General features: G+C 40.8%; 1 protein-coding gene across 1 annotated transcript in view; it reads left to right on the top strand.

The window, feature by feature from the left end:
• EXPH5 (exophilin 5) overlaps positions 1 to 21262 on the top strand; it is a 144265-nt gene that overhangs the window by 89986 nt on the left and 33017 nt on the right. The window contains exons 3-4 of the mRNA XM_089666001.1: positions 4344 to 4546; positions 15567 to 15723. Of these exons, the coding sequence (XP_089522127.1) occupies positions 4344 to 4546; positions 15567 to 15723 (360 nt within the window). The remainder of the gene's footprint in view (positions 1 to 4343; positions 4547 to 15566; positions 15724 to 21262) is intronic.

Raw genomic sequence — 21262 nt, 5'->3', positions numbered from 1 at the left:
CCACCCCAGATGACAATCCTGCCCAAAGTACTTTATTTCTTTTGGACCTTGCCGATCTATGTCCCCTCCTTCTTTTTACATCTCTTGCAGGACAGAATTCTTTGGTTCATCTGAGCCCATAAACGTCCTAGAGTCCCCAGGACCACACTATATACCCACAGATTACAAGGTGGTCTGGGAGCCCCTAACATAGTCAAATATTACCTGGCGGCCTAGATCTCTCAATTGTCTATGTTACATGCTACCTCTGACACCCCATTGTAGGTGCTCCTAGAATTACCTGGCTGTGCCACAATTTCTTTGCAGTCGTTGCTCTGGCTTCCCCATAAACTGCGCCCCCTGACGCTATGCCCTCGTATGATCCATAGCCTGAAACTGTGGGATTCGTATGCAATATTCAGGAAATCTAATGTACTCTTTTCTACCTCTCCTACCGATCATTATTAACTCTCTGTTCCTACCATGGTTGAAACAACATAAGGCCTTCTCCTGGTGAACCACGAGAGTACACCATTGCTTAACTACATGGTTATTCCCATCTTGGGATACACTTCAGGAGACGCACGAGATCCCTAGGCAAGAACATTTTCATTTTCTACAATTGCAGCACTGGATCTTGTCTCTCCGGTGTACCTCCACATACCCCTTTCACAAGACAGCCTTTGAGCACGTCTGTCAACACTCCTTGGGGTCCCTTGGCCTAATTTCCTCACTTTACGCCTCTCTTAACAGTAGATCGTCCCTATCAGCTCTTTCCTATGTGACTCAATGAGAGCGGGATCTGGGATTTGATGTTGAGGGCGAGAACTGGAGCAAGGCCTGGACAATGACAGCGAAATGTTCATTCAACACCTCTACTCTTGAGACCGCATATAAAGTACTCCTGCGGTGGTACTGTGTCCTGGCTAGACTTGCCCACACTTATCCTGACAGCATTGAAGGATGTTTTAGGGGGTTCAGTCAGCATGGGGATGTCCTACATACTTTTGTGATCATGCCCATGTCTGATCAGCTTCTGGTTCAGGGTCTTCGGCTTATTGCAGACACTATTCCATGTGACCATCGGTAAGGATGCCTCGTTGGCCCTTCTACATTGCCCCGTACCAGGCCTTTTCGCACCTCAGCAGAAAGTGGCCTTGTATCTTTTTATATCGGCTAAGCGAACTATTGCCTATGAATGGAAGACTCCGTCTGTTGCTTTTCAGGGGGTAAAACCAGGATGACCACCTTGATGGTTAATGAGTAGATGTCTAACATATTGAAGGATTCTCATGAAAAATTTTTGAAAGTCTGGGAATCGTAGATAGTCGACCCCTTCCCATCCCTGCCCCCGACTAGTTATGGTTGATTATATTTCTACCTTATAGAGGTCCCTCGTCTGTGGTGCTTGCCCCTTTCTGGGGCCTCTTCCTCCTTCCTCTCCCTCTCTATCCTTTTTACCTTCTTTATCTTTCTTCTCTCCATCTTCTTCATGTTATGGAGTTTACTATTAAGGACTGCTGTCCTCCAGGGGACAATGCAGTATTATTGTGTAAATTGATATATATTTTTTTTATCCACCAGTCCCTCCTAGGCTCTGGTACTGGTTCATTGTTTTGTTACATGTTTATGCACACATTGTATCATGTAAGCCTGCTTAATGTCACCCCTGTGTGAGCAAACCTTGGCTTGTTATACCATTTAAAAATGTTAAAAAAACATTGAAACAGAAAGATGGCATACTGTTGAGGATGACACCCAGACTCTTTACCTGAGGGGATGGAAAGACTGTGGAGTTGTCAATATTAACTGAAAAACGGTTTGCCCAAATCTTGCTGAAAAGACTGCGCTCTTGCGCTCTGCTACAGCCTTTCTAGTACTCAACATATCTTGGAATTAATTTGGCAGGTAGATGGTTACTCTTTAAACTCTGGAACCTGGGGAAAGGGGAACATATTATGTAGAGGGTTTTTTCCATACAGTTTTTTTTAATGTTTTATACTTTATTACCATTTGCTCACTGCTTTATATTCTCATGCTTATGTTGTACATGCAATGGTACACAGCCACTAGATGGGGCTATGTCTGTTGATTTGTATAGTATCCTATATTCGTATAGTAGGAGTGTATAGTGTCCTATATTTGTATAGTAGGAGTGTATAGTGTCCTATATTTGTATAGTAGGAGTATATAGTATCCTATATTTGTATAGTAGCTATAGCAGGAGTAAGGATTTTACATTGAGTACAAAAAAGTATTTTTTGGGTTTTTTTCAAAACCTATCACTTTTAATCATGGACGTCCCAACAGTTTGATGTCACCTATGATGTTCAGTTGTACTTGTCTCAGCTCTATCACTATAGGGTACGGACGGCAAAAAACTGACAACCTAGTTTCTGTTGGAAGCTAGTGGGTTTATCCCTTGACTTCTTTAATCTATTTGATGGTGAGTGCTCAGCGGTCAGGTTTCCAAACCTATCCACCATCATGGCTGCTCTGAGGTGGTCGTATTCTTCCTGGTTTCACGCATTGGATATTACAGGGAATACATTTGGAAGAATAAGACTCTGTAGGTAAGGATCAGTCTTGGCCAAAAGACTATGGGTTTACTAAAGGCAGTTAGACTGTGCACTTTGCAAAGTGCAGTTGCTCCAGAGCTTAGTAAATGAGCAGAAGCTTTGCTGACTTCCATCATCCAATCATGTGCAATCAAAAATGCATTTTTTTTTAATTTTCCTTGCATATGATTGGGTATTCTTGGCAAAGAGAAGCTTTATCTCATTTAGAAAGCTCTGGAGCAACTGCACTTGCAGAGTGCAAAGTGCACAGTCTAATTGCCTTTAGTAAATCAACCCCTATGTTGGGAAAATCTCAGCCTCATAGTTCCCAGTACAGAAAAGGAAATGTGAGATGCAGCTCATTGGTACCAAGCGAAAACAATGGTATGGTCTTGGCAAACGGCTGGTCTACACATTCTACCTGCCTCTGACAGAAAAGATAATGATCAGCAGTCCTAAACAACCTATTAACCACAAAGACATCTTTCCTGGGTGTGCTAGAAGAGCTAAATTCTAAAAGACAAAAAATGAAGCATGAACATACACAGTGTTGAGCTCTCACAATCTGGGCATTCATGTGTGACTGTCATTCGGTGAACACACCCACAAAGTGGTGACTGAATAGAGCTTGACGGCCAAGTGCAGACGTCTGGCGCTCACTTCCTTTTCTCTAATGGATTTGTTCTGTTTGTTTAGGGATCATAGTCATAGCTATTTCACACACAGCTGAAGAGAAATCCCTGCCTGTATTATCATTATAATTTTTTTTTTAATCTTTGAAAAGGGGGGGGAGGTATTTTATCTGATTTATATAAAAAAATAAAAAAAGTAATGTGAAATTTTTGCTTTACACAGATTTTTTCGAGTTTTTCAAACTTAAAAAACAAAAGGTACAAAAGGTAATACACAAAGGAATGCAATTAAAATCGTACAGAAATGTGGAATTTTTGAGCAGCATAATATGTAAGCTCAAGGAGCAGGGCCCTCCTATCCCTCTTGTATTGAACTGTATTGTTGCTGTATTGTCTCCCTTTATATTGTAAAGCGCTGAGCAAACTGCTGGTGCTATATAAATCCTGTATAATAATAATATAAAATGCATTAGCTCATGACAACCCCTGACGTGACAACCCCTGACATGACATCACATTTTAGTTTGCTGCAATCAAATGAGTAAAAGTCTTTTTCTGATTGGCTGCAATGGCTTTTTGTGCTTTCTGTTACATTTTAGTACACAACATTTTTTACATAAGGGATGCAATGGGTTTCTTAAACAATTTTAATAAAATTATCCTTAGATTTACAGTAAATTCACAAATCTCTTTCTAACAACAGCCAGCATTATCTGAGTAGGACTCTAGTTTTGGGTGATCCTCTAGTACATTATAGTGTTTGATGAGCTTAGACACTCCTAATCAGCTGCACAGAGCCTTAGAAATCTTTTTTAGCATTGGCAATCTATCAAACTGATTTCTCAATCTGTGCTGTAAACAGTGCACACAGCCAATATCATCTGCCACGGTGATAGATATGCCTCGAGCTAACCTGTACAGCAGCTGCACCTCCCTGTGTACATGTTCCCAGTTGTCTACACTCCCTCCTGGATCACCTAACTAGCATCACCTGTGTTATGTGACATCCCTGTCCCCCCCAACATCTGTAGCCATCCTCGTCCAACAGGAGTGTCACCTTCACAAGCTGTGCCTGTGACATCACAAAACATCTGGTCCAACAGGTTTGTGCCTCTCGCGTCTGCAGAATATCTAATTATTCTAATAAACATGCAGCATTGGGAGGAAAACACTGACAGAGTGCAGTCGCTAGACAAACCCTCTTCTGTCTTTTCAGCAAACTTGAGACCTCCAAGCGAGATGTGAAATGGCTGCACGCCGTGTCTGGAGAGTGGTTCGAAGAGATCCAGAAAAAGAAGTTTAGGAATGACCCGGATGTCAGGAGCTTGGTGAGGTCTCCTCTGACCCATCGTCTTAAGAAGAAAACCCCTAAGGGAGGTGAGTCAGAAAAGGGAGGAGGTGGTGGGATCTCTGTCAACAGCTAAGGGGTAGAAGGACTTTCACTGATTGTAAAATAGTCATCGACACTCTGCACGTGAAATGATTGACATTAGTGCTGAAAGGTCTAGGATTTCGCCAAAGAGAATTAGCTATAGGAGCAAAGAATTAAATTATGCCAATCCCTTGCTTAAGTATGTGAATTTTTTTTTTTTTGGTCAATCTGAAGTTTATTAGAATTGTTTCTTTCCATTTTGTGTTTATAACAATGCAAAAATCCCCAGCACCTGATGCAGCTAGTTAGAACATAAAATGTAATTAAACTTGCAGCATGTGGAGTAAAAAAGACCTTTAGGGATCTCTAATGAGGTTTGGGCTTTCTGTAAGGTAAGCCTTCTTTCAGTGTACACATTGCTGTTGCATATACTGTACATATCTCAAGTTGGGGGGTGCAGATAGTTTTGGGTTGGGGACTGCACTCTGCAGAGAGACCTTGACACAGACTTCACACGTATTTGAAAATGTATTGCGTGCAACAAAAAACTCTGTATGTAAGCTAATTGGTACAGAAACAATTGAGTACTGTCCGTGATACGTTTTTTATTTGCACTAACATACAATTTTTCAGGACATGTTTTTGGGATGTACCCCCTTCTTCAATGTCCAAGCAGTACTGTTTGGACCTTGAAGAAGGGGGTACTCCCTGAAAGCTTGTCCTGAAAAATCATATGTTAGTGCAAATAAAAAATGTATCACAGACAGTACTCAATTGTTTTTGTTGCAAGTGCACTAATATGGCTACAGTTCCCTCAAGTAAGCTAACTGCTGAAACATTTTGTTTAGGCTTTGTATGCTGACTATTTGGCTGCTTTCACACTGATCTGTTTTTCTCCTGCTTTTGTGTTTAAAAAAGTGGGAAAAAAAGTGTGACCGTGTATTCCTATGGAACTCTTCACAGTGATCCATTGCGGGTCAGGTGTGTTTTTTAAAATCCTGCTTGCTGCATTTTTGGTGCAGGTTTGGTGCGGTACAAAAACGCAATAAATAACGCACCTCCCCATTGAAATCAATGAAATGCGCACCCTTTGTGCATTTTTGGGTCACATGTCCTGTAAAAAACACGGTAAAAACGCATATGTGTTTTTGCCTCAAACAGTATGAAAGTAGCCATTGGGTTGAGTTTTGCGGAATTTTTAGTGTTGCCCGTTCCATGTGCACCTTTTCTGTACTAGTTGTAAATTGATTTGTGTGGTGGCCACTTCTTTGTTTTGTTCTACTTATTTTTCACATACAGGTAGGATATGGGCACATTCTTTTGTACAACACATGAGCTGAGATCTAAAACTGTACAATCGGTTGTTCCTGCAAGTAAATTATAGCTAGCAGAATGAGATGCAAAGCGCATAGCAATCAATCAGCAGTCACAATGCTTTGCACAGCCACCACTTTTGGTATTGCTTGCTGGATTTGTGCAATGGTGAGGAATTACATTTGGCATGTTTCCTTTAACTTTAGTTCTCTTTTAACATTTCATAAAGAATGTAGGAAATTGGTATTTCATTTCTTATCTATATTGCTAATCCAACTAAGGTGTCCTTTCATCATGTAGCGGTAAATGTCCACTGCTCAGTTCTCCGGCATTCTCAGAGGAGACAAAATACTCCAACTATCCCCTGCATTTGAATAAGTTATGGCCTATTGTAATTGTTTACAATTTCTTTTTCTTTTTTGTTTCCAGTAGTTTTTAATGGTATATTTATTAGTGAATGTACAGTACAAGTACAAAATTTAGTCAATTTAATAGCTTGCATGTTTTAAGTGATCGAAGTTGTAAATTATTATGGATTTCAAAAAAATAAAAACTTCCCTCCTAGTAAAACATTTTTCAGCTTAAGATGATGGCCTACAAGGCTGGCTGCAGCCTGCTGTGGCCAAGACTTCTGATTTGGGCATCGTATGATGAAAAGATTCTGTCTTCTGCTATAGTGATGTGACGTCTGTGAGCAATCTTACCGTCGTTAAAATCTTTTTTGCCTTTTCGTCTTTTGGGGTTCAGGATCTTCATCCATATCCATATTGTCTGGCTGTGCCAGGATGATGTAACTCCCATGCTTGTGCACAATAGTTTATTCCCTGCAGATGCCGGCATTGTACACTGAGCTGCACATGCACAGCTTGGTTTACATTGTCAAAAAGATTGTGAACAGACTGGTAAAAATCATGTATTGCTTAGAAAACATAGTATGACTCTTCTGCAATAAAGAGCCTGCCTGTAAAGTTGTTTCTATCTAAAATGCCACTTTAAAGCACAAGCTACAGGTACTTGAGTCTGCTGTTTGTTTTTTTAATTGCAGAAAAGCAGGTGTTGGCCAGCTTTAACAAAACCCATGATTAGGGCTTTTCGGAATGTTCAGGCCAGTACTAGCAGACTGTCATTTGAGTTCTTAGATAATTTCTTACTGTGGTTTTCTGCCTCCTTGTAATTTCCTTTGTTAGCTCCTGAAGCTCTCCTCCCCCCCTCACTTCCATCACCTTGGAACGACCTATACATGTTAGAAACTGAGTATCAGAATGGGGTGAAAATGGGATTTGGGTGACTTTGAACATGGCATAGTTGTTGGTGCCAGATGGGCTGGTTTGAGTATTTCAAAAACTGCTGATTTACTGGGATTTTCACGCACAACCATCTCTAGGGTTTACAGAGAATGGTCCGAAAAATAGAAAATATCCAGTGAGCGGCAGTTGTGTGAATGAAAATGCCTTGTTAATGTCAGAGGTCAGAGGAGAATGGGCAGACTGGTTTGAGATGATAAAAAGGCAACAGTAATTCATGTCAATATGGACCAAAATCTCTGAGGAATGTTCCCAACATCTTGTTGAATCTATGCCATGAAGAATTAAGGCAGTTCTGAAGGCAAAAGGGGGACCAACTAGCAAGATGTACCTAATAAAGTGGCTGGTGAGTGTAGATTGCATAGTCCAACTCAAGCATGAGCAAGAGAGAGTGACTACGTTCCTACATAAAGTGGACCATGGAGAGCGATTGTAGCCACCATCTAACAGTAAGTCACATCTCAACAGCAGAAGAAGCAAAGGAGGAGGGAAAAAATGGAATTTGTAGGAGGCTGAGAGCAATAAAAGATACTCTTTGGGGTTGTAAATACATCTTTGGAATCAAATTTTTTTTACGAGAGTTTAGTGTCACTTTAAGTCATTATCTATGAGAAATGGCTGTCTGGATTCCCCGCCCTGGGGCACTGATAGGCATTGTAGGGCTATGGTAACAGGAACGTATATCAGTAATTTAGCATTATGATTTGCTATATAACCTTGTATTACTAATTCCACATTGAACACAACACTGTTTATTTGTCATCTGATACTCATAAATAAAAGGCAAGGAAACTAAACACATCTAGGAATGCTGTTGTTTTACCTCCTTCAGTTTACAATATGATGACATCAGTTCACCCAAAACTAAATCATGGATCAAAATTCAGATGGTTTAGCAGGGACTGGCCGAATCTCATCCATGTATAAGCAGGCTGGTTGTACAGATGCCGATCTGTTGATGGACAGATAGATAGATAGATAGATAGATAGATAGATAGATAGATAGATAGATAGATAGATAGAACGGACGGACAGACTTGTGTACTACCAACCTGTTGGAAATTTTTCTCTCGCTCTTCTCAGAATTCTCCCTGCTGTCAGGATACAATAGCTCAGCAGGAGAGATTCCCCACTCTACATAAGGATGTGGATAGAGGAATTGAGTCATTTTCTTTTGTTCAACCTCCCGGTTGAACAGCAAAAAACTGAGTCCTATATGGCTATGGCCAGTCTAATGTTTCAGTGTTGGTAGATACTGCCAAATATCACCTTAGGTTTGTTTTATGAGCAGCTCCTATGGCAGTTGGTTATTTTTTTTATAATTTTTGTTATGGATTTGGAGAGATCCCAAAAATGTTGAGGTCTACCTTATGCAACATATTACTGAAAAATCACTAATGAGTGGAATAATCCTTTAAAGTGTTACTAAACCCACAACAGTAAAATCAGTCTGTATATGCAGTAAAGCATGCTTGTTATAGTCACTGTGTAAAAAGGATGTTTGATCCTGTCTTCTCTGATCCTCCCCTTCTTCTGCTGTCCCCAATCCATCTGCTGATAGAACAGAGCCTTGGGGCAAGCTGCACATGCTCAGTTTGGTGTGTATTGCTAGAGAGCTTTTTTTTTTTTTTTTGGGGGGGAGAGTGCTTGTGATCAGCACAGAGCCAATGAGCACTGTCCAGACAGAGGGTCAGGGGTCCTGCAGCCTCATAGGACAATCAGGGGAGAATGAAAACGCCTCCTACAAGTTTTAACTAGTGCTCTGCTGGACACTGATAGAAGACTGCGCTAACTGCTGATGAGAAAAGGTATTTAGCAGTTTGTATTTACTAAAATGAATGCAGGGTCCTGGGTTTAGTAACACATTAAAGACAATCCCCACGCATAATTAGTTATTTTGTTTTAGGTCAGGTGTAATATGGGCAAGCTGCCAGCATCTTAGGTCAGGTGTAATATAGGCAAGCTCCCAGCATAATGACGCTTATCTTTGCTGCCCCTTAATTGAAATTAAAGCTGATTTATAGGCACAGCAATTCTCGTAAAATTTGCAGAAACATTTCCAAGTTCATATTATTCTGATATTGATATGGAATGTACAGTATATTAGAACTGAAAAAGTATCATTTTTATTGCCTACAGTAATCAGAATATAGTTGCTGTTAAAGTGTACCTTGAACTAGAAAGCAAGGTCCTCACATTACATCAGGCCTTCCTTCCCTTTTATAAATCGCTGTATGATAGTAGAAGAAAAACGCAGCTGTGTGGGAAAATGTTAGCCCACTTCCACGTTGCAGAAGGTGATGTCATTATCTTTCTGATGCGACCCCAGAGAATGCTGAGTACCCCAAATCTCACACCAGAATCACACAGGAATGCAATCCTCATTCCTGTGCATTAATTTGAATGGGCTGGAATCACACCAGATTGCAATACTGCGGTACTAGCTTGCATTTGGAGTGCCGTTAACAATGTATTGCCACCTGCAGTAGATCACAAAGGCAGTGCGTTTTTCTAAGGATAAGTCTTGGGGTTGGTTCACACCAGAACCGCAGGCAAAATGCACTGCCTTTGCGATCTGCTGTGGGTGCCAATACATTGTTAATGGCACCACAAATGCAGATTGAAAATGCAGTGCATTTGCAGGCACCAGATCGTATGGTACCACAGTACCATGCAATTTCGTGTGGCGTGTTTTTCAAACATAGTCCATGCATTACTTTGTGTTTGATTTCAGCCCATTTAAATGAATGTGCTGAAAATCACACTGCAGGATAATGCGACTATGGTGTAAACTGGCCCTTATTGTGGAATTTTAAGCGTAACCTAACTACTCTTAAAAATGTTCTCTCCCCCCTCCTAACACTTGTTCTGACTAACCTGTGTAAGAATGCACTGCATGCTTTTCAAGCCAGGCCGGTCATATGATCTCAGCCAGTGCTGCCGGGGAGAGAAGAGAGCATTCCCAACAATGGCTGGTAAAGGTTGGGAGTGTGGCATCACCCATAGGATTCATTTGTACATCTGTTGTTGGCGCTTCCTCCTCTCCCCTGCAGTGGCGCTGGCTCACCCAGGGGAGCCAGATCATGTGACAGGATAAGAGCGGGCTGAAAACAGGTAAGTATATACCGTAGGTCTTTTTTACACACTTTAGTTAGCATAGGTGCTAGGAGGGCAGATGGGACAGTTTTAAGGCTAGTTAGGGTTTGCCTGGAATTCCACTTTCAAATAATATCTAAAGCCAGATTATTTTGGATAGAGTGGGAAGGATTAAAGCTCTTTTGGCTGTACTCCTCCTGTGGATCACTCCTGTGACCCATTTTCCAGGCTCCAGGCTGGGGTAAGATCTAGACTTTAAAGTCGGGATCCACCCCAGAGTCTGGAGTGGCACCTGGCTCAGCCGCTCAGCGAAGCGCTGAGAGACTGAGCCAGCTGATTCCTCTCCTTCCACAGCCCAGCGCTCCACTGAGTGCTGGGAGGGCAGAGCAGAGAGCGGTGACTGACAGTCACCACTCTCTGATCAGAGCAGCTGTGAGAACTCAGCGATCAGAGGTCATGTGATTGCTGAGTTCTCACACTCAGACGAAAGCTGCATCCACCTAGGTAAGTATAATTGGAGGGGAAAAAAAGCCCTACTTTTCTTTTTTTTTAAAAAAAGCTTGACAATGTTATTATTTTACTACCTGTGTCCCGCTAAAGTGACTTCCTTTCACTTCCTGGCCTAGCAACTCAACAGGAAGAGAGAAGAAATCTTATCAGAGTGAAGGAAAATCCTCTCTTGGGCCAGAACATGTGTCCCCACTGGAAGATTCTCTCTTATCTAACAACAACTGTAATATTTAGATATTCCACTACTTTCAATCCTCACGATAATGGTCCCAAGGACAAATAGGATGAATCTCTGCACTGGGGCCAAGAGCTGACAGTCAAAGCTTTGGCACTTCCTAATAATGCTGAAATTAGCTGCCCCTTCCTGCCTCTGGAATGTTTCTGTTGGTTAGTGGTTGTAGCCCATCATAGCAATGAGCCAATTTATTGTGGTGTGGGGGGTGTGAGGGACCTGATTAGCTTCAACACTACTGTAATGTGTTGGAGGTTAAGGCCCGTTAGAATTCAGAGCCCTGGCTTTGGGGTGAAGCACTAGTAAGGTTTGTTCAGATACATCTGTATGGCTGTACTTCATACCGTACCTGTAAATGAAAATACCAGTACACCTAATTTTGGCTAAGCAACTTACTGAAGTTCTATACATGATGTTTTTGAGAAGCAGTGGTATTCTTTCTCAAGGTAACATACTGAATAAACAAATAGAATATTCAGAAGAACATAAAAAACTGCGAAAGCTACTGGCCGCTATGGTCCAAAAGAACCCCACCACCACTACCACACATGCACTCACAGTTTTAGTTGCAAATGCTGCTCCCAGAACACATAGACAAAGCGCTCCTGATCAACAGAGTTTGCATTTAATGGACAGCACCGATCCTGTGCCTATAATCAGAATCAGGATTGTGAACTGTGAATGTTCCATTCTGTGCCTCTATTGATACCCAGAAGTTTTGCCATTACACTTGCTTTCCAAGCATAGGAAACCCATGCTGTTCATGTGTGCAATGCAAATAGAAAGGCCAAGATCAGAACCTAAGGGTCTGAGGAATAACAGCAGTGGGGTAGCACCAAGAAGGAGCAAGCAACAAAATAAACAACATCCCTTATAAAGCAGTAAAAGAAGCATAAATACTAATACAATTACACTTGTTACAGAAGAGCAAAATATGGTATGATACAAAATAACATTGTATAAAACTGGTCTCTAAAAATACCTGCATATATGGTGTGAATCTAAAAGAAATACTTCTGTAGTAGAATGTTATCCCTGTTGCCACCATGGTTAAGCTGGAGTGTGATCACCGTTCCTCTTAGTTCATGGGTTTTAGTCTGAGCATTACAAAAGTGGTCTGCAACCAGTTTATCTACATAAATAATCTTGGTGGATTTGTCCTAGCTATTCTCCAGGACCCCCTGAATAGCGCTCCAGTGTTTTTGAGGTCTGCAGTTGAAGATACCTGTTGTTCTTCCAATAAACACCAGTGAGCATAGAAATTAAATTAGAAGACACAGTAATCTGTGTTATAGTTACTGTATCGGCATAACTGAAGGGTCTGGCCTACATATGTGAGGGTGCGATTGAATTGAACCACAAGTAAGCAAATCACAAATGCTGCAGTTTTTTCTTACTTTGTTTAAATGTGTGTGTTGGACAATGTTTAATCTACACAGACAGGTCTCTGTCACAGGAAAGAATGCTGCCATATGGACTTATTGAAATGGTATTATTTGCAATACAATAAAGTGGATATTAGCAGGAGGTGGACTGCTATTCAGGGTTACTCACATTGACAGAACAGCCCTCTGGAACTTGTATTTCTGAACAGCAGGACTTGGCTGATAAGCAGAATGCTTAGGACTACATTTCCCAGGGGGGGTAGAGTGTGAGCAGGGTCATATAAATATCAAGACCCAGGAAATTTGGAGTGAGAGTGCGGTGGGAGATTGAAGGAGATGTGTTGACGGCTGAAGTGCTGAACTAGGCCACAGAGCCAGGATTGGAGAGAGAGAGAGTGAAAAGAACTTACAAACCGCCCAGCCTGCAACACTGCCAAGCAGACCACTCTGACAGCAGAAGACAGAGCAGAATGACAGGTCTGAACCAGAGGGCCTGTGGACTTTCTCTATCCATTGGGAAAGATGAATCGCTGCAATCTGCCAAACCAAATTGATCGGGTGAGAGGGAGACCCATGCATCCACTAACAAAGTGAACATTAATAGTTCACCACCTCAGTGATCTGCTTGCACTTAGTTGTGAACATTACATACAATTGCCCCAGTTTGCGGCCTAGTTATACAAGCGGCATTGTTGGAATATATTTGTAGTACAGTTATCGTTCAAGTTGACCTCAGGACATACGGTTACAGACCAAGATACAGCAGTGCCAACTAAATCAGCAAGTCCATTTCCCTCTCTGCAGAGCAGGATTCCTACTACTGTTCATCTTTTGCTTTTGACATTCAGAGGGAGTTGCTTTTGTCCATAGACATTTATGCCAATTGTTTCTTTTTACTACTTCAAGCCCAATTCATGGTTAGAGCTCTTAAAGGGAACCTTGCACTAATTCTTTACCATAAATCACGGAAGTGTTGAATCTTCTCCTTTTCCCTCTCTATCTTTCATGTGACCACCCTGACAAACTATCATCCACCTCTTTACGTAACTTCACACCAACTGGGCCCCAACAGGCACACAGAAGACATTATACAGCCCTTAAAGCGGAAACTGCCAATTATAACTGAGAATGTTCTTTATTTCACATTTAATTCTTGTCATCTAGTCTTGAGGACCCACAGTGAGCTTATCTGTTATTGATAGTCATTCCTACTCACTGGGGATTCAACAGTCCCCTCAGACTGGAGGCAGTGGATTATTTCTGAAAGCAGGCCTGCGAACACATACTGTTTTATTGTGAATGTCATTACTTTTGCTCACAGTTGCTGAGTGTGCTCAGACTTGCTGCCAATACCAGTGTTGTTATTTTGTTATACTTGACTCAGTTACCTCCAAATCCAATATAAAGTTAATTTTGGTTTATACTACTCTGTGAGTCCATGTTACAGGTATGATTTATCTGGGTCACCAGAGCACAGTGGTGTCAGCAGCGGTTGGGCTTTCAATTAGAGGTCCAGATTGACTGGGAACCCAAAAATTACTAAGCAACCCTTAGGGGGTAGTGCTACACATAGATTTATCCTTTTTATTTACTGTATTCAGACATGAAATTATGCATCTGAACGAATGGAACCTCAACATTACCACAATCATGTGTATCACAATATAACAATAAAAAATATAAAAAATAAACAATAAATATGCATTATAGATAAGTCCATCCTGCAAGAGTTTTAAATAAACTCTTCTCAAGAAAGGTCAATCTCTCCACCATGAATCAAAAGTTCTCCAGTGCTCAAACACCTCTCCCCAGCACACTAGGACCAGACAGATTGGCATATAATGCTTGTACAGATGACTTCCATCTTACATAGTTTCCAGTCCTATCTCTCCTCTCTTGTGGAACTCCCTGATGTCCACGGCATCACTTCTGATATGTCACTTTTGGCACCACGACTGACATTGCATCCCGTTGACGCTCAACCAGCACCTCAATGTTTCTAATATTCTGAGTTTGGTAATACCACCTTCTTGCGATGAGTGGTTCAAAATATTATTATTCATTTTGTCAAGTGTCTTCTTTACGATGGCATTATGGTTGGAGCAGTGATACTCATCAGATTAATCTGGTGATTCCTTTCTACTACCAAGGAACAAGTGAGTAACACTCATACAACCAGATGGATTTCTCGTGGGCATTTGAGGTCTGTAGTGGAGAAGGCCATGTCCTTTGATTGTGCAGGTCATATGCTCACTAATTTACATTCTAAGTGTACTCCGAGGAACACACTTCAGCACTTCTCCAAGTAGGTGTTTGAGTAGGTTTAGAACATAAATTAGTGCAGATATATACCTTACAAACCCTTTATTGTTCCTGTTGGCAACCATGCATTTGCCTAGTACTGTACCCAAGCTTGTGATTTTCATCAGGATTTTTTTTTTCCTTCTAATGACTAGCAGAGTAATTTATTAATCTCATCCCTTCCCCCAGACACACTGACTTTTAAAGTATGTGTTGTAACTAGACTCAGATCTGTGTTGCTGTTTATGGCAAATCCTGAGGCATTCTAACAATAACCAGATACTTTGTACTTTGATCCTGCACATTGCGATTTTTATATGATAAGTTGGCTCAGGTAGCACATGCTGCACATACACCACATGTGACTTCACAGGACTTGATGAAGATCCTTTGCACGGTTGGACACATTTTGTACCAAGGATTATCTCTCGCTATCATGAGATACAGAGAACTTTACTATATAGGACACCTCATACATGGACCTTCCTTTAACAGAACAAGTGGAAATTAGAGATATGCTCAAACCTGTGCAAATTGTAAACCATAGTATCTGCTACATTTTTTCTTCTTTTTCTTTCTACTTCATTCATTGCGTATGTATAGCTTACACCTTCAAGCTTGAACTACTATATATATTTTTATATAAGAATGCATGCATGATGAGTATATTAGTATTGCTACTTTCCAGACCATTATATATAAAATCAACATATATTTAAAGGCATCCTGGAAATATTATCCAGCCATGTTTGTGTTTATGGCTTTGATTCATGTGGACATATGTTTCTTGTGCTTCACAATTATTGTATGAAGTGAGTTTCTGCTAAGAGCTAAACAGATATCACAGGCCAAGGAAAATAACCATGACCTACTGTGTTTTTAGACTCGGAATCCTCCAGGATGTCCTCATCTAGGACCTACCAGTCCCCGAAGAGCTCTAACTCTGGACCTTCCTTCCTGAAGATCCGTTCTCCGTTTGCCTCTTTGTTCTCCTTTAGGAAGTCAAAGCATGAAGTGAAATTACCAGCACAACATGAGAGGTAATGGAAGACATTTATCTGTCTGGGTATTGTACAATGTGTGGCTGTTATAATTACCACTAGGAATGTGATGTGATCCCAGTTATATAATCTGTATTTTCCTTTCCCAAGTCTTACTGAAATCGGGAGGGGCATCAGCTGACAAGCAACCACAAGCCACATCATATGCTGCCAGCTGCTACATGGCCACAGGGCACCTGGAGCTTGTAACCTTTGTGTTGTGTTGTCCTATACCAAAATGTTTTTGGAAAAAAAATCTAAATGTTTTAGGAAAATCATGACATTCAGCCATAAATATTTAAAAGTATGTATGTTTTTTTGTTAATTCCATCCCTTTTAATAGACACAGTTGTATAATCTAGACCAGCCTCTCTTAACCAGGGTTTCTCCAGAAGTTGAATTAAATAACAAATATCAATCTGCACGATTATCACAATCCCACCAGGGAGCAAGCTAGCACTTTAAACTGATAATTCTCCACATTAATGTATACCAATAACAAAATATGTAGCACAGCGCTACCCTCACTAAACTCAATGCACAGAAAACGCTTTTATTAATCAAGTGATATTCAAATAATGGCGAAACAGCTGTAACTATTACTAAACTAAAACTAAAACAACACTGTGAATACTAAGGTAAAAATTATATAAATCCAACAAGTGTATTAATATATAAAACACAGCTCAAAATTAACACATAAAATATTAGATAACCAAAATCCTGTGAATAAGCCACAAATATATGTACACAACAAAAAACAATAAAGTCCCAGGGGTCTCCACATGTTTTAAACAAAGGGCCAGTTTACTGTCCTTCAGATTTTAGGGGGGGCAGATGTTGGTGTCAGTGGGAGTAATAGTACCCCGTCATTGGTGTGAGTAGGAAGAATAATGCCCCGTCATTGATGTCAGTAGGAAGAATAGTGCCCCATGGTTGGTGTCAGTAGGAAGAATAGTGCCCCATCATTGGTGTCACTAGGAAGAATAGTGTCCCATCATTGATGTCAGTAGGAAGAATAGTGCCCCATCATTGATGTCAGTATGAAGAATAGTGCCCCATCATTGATGTCAGTAGGAAGAATAGTGCCCCATCATTGATGTCAGTATGAAGAATAGTGCCCCATCATTGGTGTCAGTAGGAAGAAAAGTGCCCCATCATTGGTGGTAGACTTTTTAAGGCTATTTCAGCCACTCTGAACCGGATTGCAAATCCCTAATACAATCAAAAGAGATTAAAAGTACAAAGACACCTTATTTTTATAACTGATCGACTGAAAAACGTCAATTGTTTTCTCTATTGAAACAGATATAATAAAAAGAATAATTGAGATCAAACAGAATTAGATCTAAAACAGGACCCCTTATAAAACAATATGGTAGAAAGCAATTGGATGTTTCCTCAGGTGGACTGGCCAGCAGTGACTCTTTCTTGAATGAAAATCTAATCTATATTGATATTTAATAGTCAGATTGCTATTTGTATAGCCAGCATTGCACTTAACCTTACCCATTTAATGGATCATTAATATTTAAAGGCTAGCTATGCTTTAAGCACATTTTCCCCCCTTCCAAACAAGAATCCCAAATTTTGTGCTTATTTGTCCTTACTCCAAGATCTTTTAAAAAGGCCATCCTTTATTCATCACAACACCATTCATATTTTGTAGCCAATAGGGAAATGAGTAGAAGGAGCACAGCACTTGAGCAAGCATGCAGCTATAACAGTCAGAACTTGTAGGCTTGTTCCAGATCAGTGATTGAGTAAGTATTAAAGTATTTGGATTAATTTAAAACACAAGCAAATTAGCATTTTCAAAAGGAAAATGGCAGGCTTTGTATTTTATTAGTACAGGCTACTCTAGAAAGAGACTTGTCTGGGAGAATGAAAATATTAGTTATTTGGCTTTTATGGAGGTCAGCAATGGAAATATTTCTCTGCTGATCGGTATTCCGGGAAGTGTGTGCTTTTCCAGCCTGCTGTGAGTTTACGTGCAGTGCCTTCAGCTACACTTTAAGTTAATATTTGAGCATAGGTCCATTTCTTGAGCTTTATTTTTAATTCCGTGGAAAAGCAAACATTTTAAAATGGAACATGCATTGTTGGTGGGAACGGTGTCCTCAGCTAAGCCAGGCAGAACTATTAGGGGATCTTACATTATTGGAGTGCTGAGGAGTGTGGAAACAAGAGTAATTACTTCTATCAGGAAAGCCTGCAGTTTACAACAGGGACACACTATATGGATACGTTTTCCCTCTGCTGTGATTAATCTTAATGATTAATAGCATATCCCATTAAAAGGGAGTGATTAAGCAACTGATGGTCTGGCTGTGTGACAAACAGGGATATTTGTGGCCATCATGCTACTAGGAGATTAAAAATCCCCAGGAATACTTCAAATAATTGTGTGGCAGCTATCAACAAAGAAAAGTATGTCAAGTTACTAAAGATCTACAAAAATCTCCTGTGGACCAGCCAATATGGGTGAACCATAGAACATTTATACACAAACCATAGACTGCTTAACTGATACTTTCAGTAGAAATGAAGGGGTCATCAAAGCCTTAAGTTAAATTCCTTCCAGACAAAACAAAGCATGGTTGACACCCACTGACCTTGGCCCAATATCTTTTTTTCTAAATTTTCTGAGCTGTAAAATGAACAATAGAACATCAGCAAATACTTAACATTCCAAGCTTCATTACAGATCTCTATTTATACTTGTGTGCTGCAAGTCCTCTGTCACCTGTAATTATTGCTCAGTAATAGTTACGCTAGAACACTTTTTCTGAGTTTAGGTATTTAAAAGAGAGCTGTGCCCAAAGCTGTATTAGTTTTGGGTGGAATGAGGCAGGGTTTAATCTTTGACTAAGGCAGGCCATATATGTTGTTACTTTTCTTTCCTACAGGTTGCAGGAATGCAAGTCACTTGATTCCCCCATCAACACAGTCAGTGTTGATGATGGAATCCCTCCTGTGGAGCTATTATGTTCTCCCAGCTGGGGGGGGGGGGGGGGGGGGCACAGGAAGCCATCCCTGCCAAGAGAACACAGTCATATTGTTAGCAGCTGTTACTGTTGGCAAAAGTCGCATGCTAAAAACCTGACATGCTGGATGCTGGTTGTACCCAAGTCGATTGACGGATTGACTTGGGCACAATCAGCCTGCCCATAGATGGATCGAATTTTGGCCAGTCCCTGCTGACCCGGTCGAGATTCAAACCATCTGTGGCCGGCTTAAGTCTTTGGTATCATTGCTGACCTTGATGGTGAGACCCGATTTCTTACTTTGTCTTATGAAGTCTTACTTTGACAGTCATGTGAGTGTTGTAAATTGACCATCTGGTTCTTCTCTCTGGAGTGCAGAGCCCTGGTTTGGTGAATGTTCTGCTGGACAAATTATATGACTATCCTTGGACAACGTTCCTGACAATATACACTATATTGCCAAAAGTATTGGGACGCCTGCCTTTACATGCACATAAACTTTAATGGCATCCCAGTCTTAGTCCGTAGAGTTTGTCCACCCTTTGCAGCTATAACAGCTTCAACTCTTTGGAAAGGCTGTCCACATGGTTTAGGAGTGTGTCTATGGGAATGTTTGACCATTCTTCCAGAATAGAATTTGAAGAAAACGTCTCGACTGCTCTAGAGTCCAGGGTGGCGTGCTTTACACCACTGCATCCGACGCTTTGCATTGCATTGGTGTCCCAATACTTTTGGCAATATAGTTGTTTCTTTTTAACATGCGCAAAATACTTCTAGGTTCCAGTTCAACAAATGTATTAATTTGATTAGCTTAAAGGACAGCTTCACAAAAATTCCCCCACTTCTATGTCTGCAGCCAACCTGGGATCATACATACCTTCCTTCCTTCCTATATCAGTGATCTTTCTTCTAACAAGTCTTTTCAGGTTTTCCTTCATGTGCTCTTCATTGTCCTGATCATGTCCATGGTTAAGCTGTACTGCATGGGACTGCTGGAGGCCTCCATGAGTATGGCTTATGCATAGGAATGAAATATGAAAGGGGCCAAAGCACAGTAAGAAGAGGAGCTGGTCAGGACTTTGTTGGGGGAAATATTGCTGGTTCGCAGTGCAAAGTAAGTATTATACCGGGTGGCTGCATTCAGGTAACTTTCAGAAATTTTTTAGCTGAGATATTTGCTCTTGCGTGGGGATCCCACACTCCCTATTGAACATTGTTTTGTCATAGAAAATGCAACAAGAGCAACTGGAAAATGGAAAATTGAGCAGCCAAACAGCCAAAACTTCCAGCCAGAAAGGATCAGAGTTTAACACTTTGGTAGGGAGAAATTGCTGTTGGAGTTAACAAGAACTATAAAAAACCTGGGGTAGATGGAGCTCACCCAGCTCTGCCCATAATTAAAACAGCACTCTTGAATGGGCTGATCCTTTAAATCAATCTAACCATCATAAAAGATACCCCCTGATTTTCTGCCCATCCCCCTTCCTGAAAGTCATAAACACTAGAAAGTCCAAACATTGCTTTGGCTGAAGAAAACTCTGATATAAGACACTACAGAGGCCAGTCTGATTTTTGGCCACATCGTCTATGCTGAAGGGGAGGATCAGTTAACATAAACATTGATTCTCCCCTTTAACAGAGGTCAATTGACCAAATCCTAGGTGTCTTGGTCATATGACTGGCCCCCATAACACTGCTTTCTGTAAGCAAGGTAGGCCTTTCAGGACTCTTGTTGGCTTTTATGACAAGGTAGGCAGGGTACCTGGGGGTGGTTTTATATGAAATACGTCCATTTTAAAAGCCATGGAAAATTATTTGTGTGTAATATTTATGGACTGTAAACAATGCTCTGTTTTATGAGGCAGCATCAAATGCTGGATAATTGTATATTATATTTTGTGTTTTATTGACATATAAGCATAGGATTGGCTCAGTACCAGCTCTTTTGATTTTATGTTCCGTGACATATTCATTGGAACATGGTTGAGTTTGTTACACTCCCGTACTCTCGGTTTGATACAGCTATGCAATTCTGCATTCTTGTGATATTTATAGTCACTTGGGCATTAGGAGGATCTGTAATGGCAAATGTAGATGAATTGTGACCTGGCGTTCCGGTGGAGAGCTGTCTCCACCTTTCTCATCTTTTGGCTCTTAAAAAAGATCAATTACATTCCACTGAAACACCTGGCGGGGGACAGTAAATCTGTGATTGTGTGGTCTTACCGGACTATAGCTATACACATAAGAAGGTGACAAATTCTATCCTCATCACTTGGGCTGCTGCAGGGACAGACTTCATTGGTGTGTAAATTGATCCCTGGGCTACTGGCCAACAGAGGCTTTTGGGATGGAACTTTATTCCAGTTTAGAGGATGCAGAGACATAGAGTCTTACTGAATGTTGAACTGCTGGGCTGTGCTGTGAGCAGCAAGCTCTCCCATGAAGTATAAAGTGAAGAAGCTCTAGAGAACACCACAGTGCGTGATTAGCAGTGAGGGGTGACAGAAACTGTCTGGACTGTGCTTAGAAATGTGTGGTTACTTGTTCCA

The sequence above is a fragment of the Staurois parvus genome, unplaced genomic scaffold, assembly GCF_062004578.1.
Source record: "Staurois parvus isolate SC_StPar_1 unplaced genomic scaffold, SC_StPar_1.0 ptg000050l, whole genome shotgun sequence".
NCBI lineage: Eukaryota > Metazoa > Chordata > Amphibia > Anura > Ranidae > Staurois > Staurois parvus.
The sequence above is the reverse complement of the archived record's forward strand: the minus strand, read 5'-3'. Positions and strand labels throughout refer to the sequence as shown.